Source organism: Phaethon lepturus, unplaced genomic scaffold (genome assembly GCF_000687285.1).
Source record: "Phaethon lepturus isolate BGI_N335 unplaced genomic scaffold, ASM68728v1 scaffold25301, whole genome shotgun sequence".
NCBI lineage: Eukaryota > Metazoa > Chordata > Aves > Phaethontiformes > Phaethontidae > Phaethon > Phaethon lepturus.
In genome coordinates this window covers 1-238 of record NW_010518830.1, presented here as the reverse complement: position 1 = coordinate 238, position 238 = coordinate 1, and the positions used below count along the sequence as shown (strand labels likewise).

General features: G+C 64.7%; 1 protein-coding gene across 1 annotated transcript in view; it reads left to right on the top strand.

Annotated features, from left to right (window-relative positions):
• Positions 1 to 235, top strand: part of ATP5B (ATP synthase, H+ transporting, mitochondrial F1 complex, beta polypeptide) — a gene marked incomplete at both ends in the record, with an annotated part of 3425 nt that extends 3190 nt beyond the window's left edge. Inside the window, one exon of the mRNA XM_010296856.1 lies at positions 76 to 235. Within this exon, the coding sequence (XP_010295158.1) occupies positions 76 to 235 (160 nt within the window). The remainder of the gene's footprint in view (positions 1 to 75) is intronic.
• Between the last annotated feature and the right edge of the window lie 3 nt (positions 236 to 238).

The following is a 238-nucleotide window of genomic DNA, read 5'->3' as shown; positions in this document are numbered from 1 at the left end:
GGGGACTGGGGCAGCCCAGGGGTGCTGGGGGGGGCACGAAACCCAGCGCTGGCCACTCACGCGCCATCTCTGCCCCCAGGACTACAAGTCCCTGCAGGACATCATCGCCATCCTGGGCATGGACGAGCTCTCTGAAGAGGACAAGTTGACGGTGGCCCGAGCTCGCAAGATCCAGCGCTTCTTGTCGCAGCCCTTCCAGGTGGCCGAGGTCTTCACTGGCCACATGGGCAAACTGGTG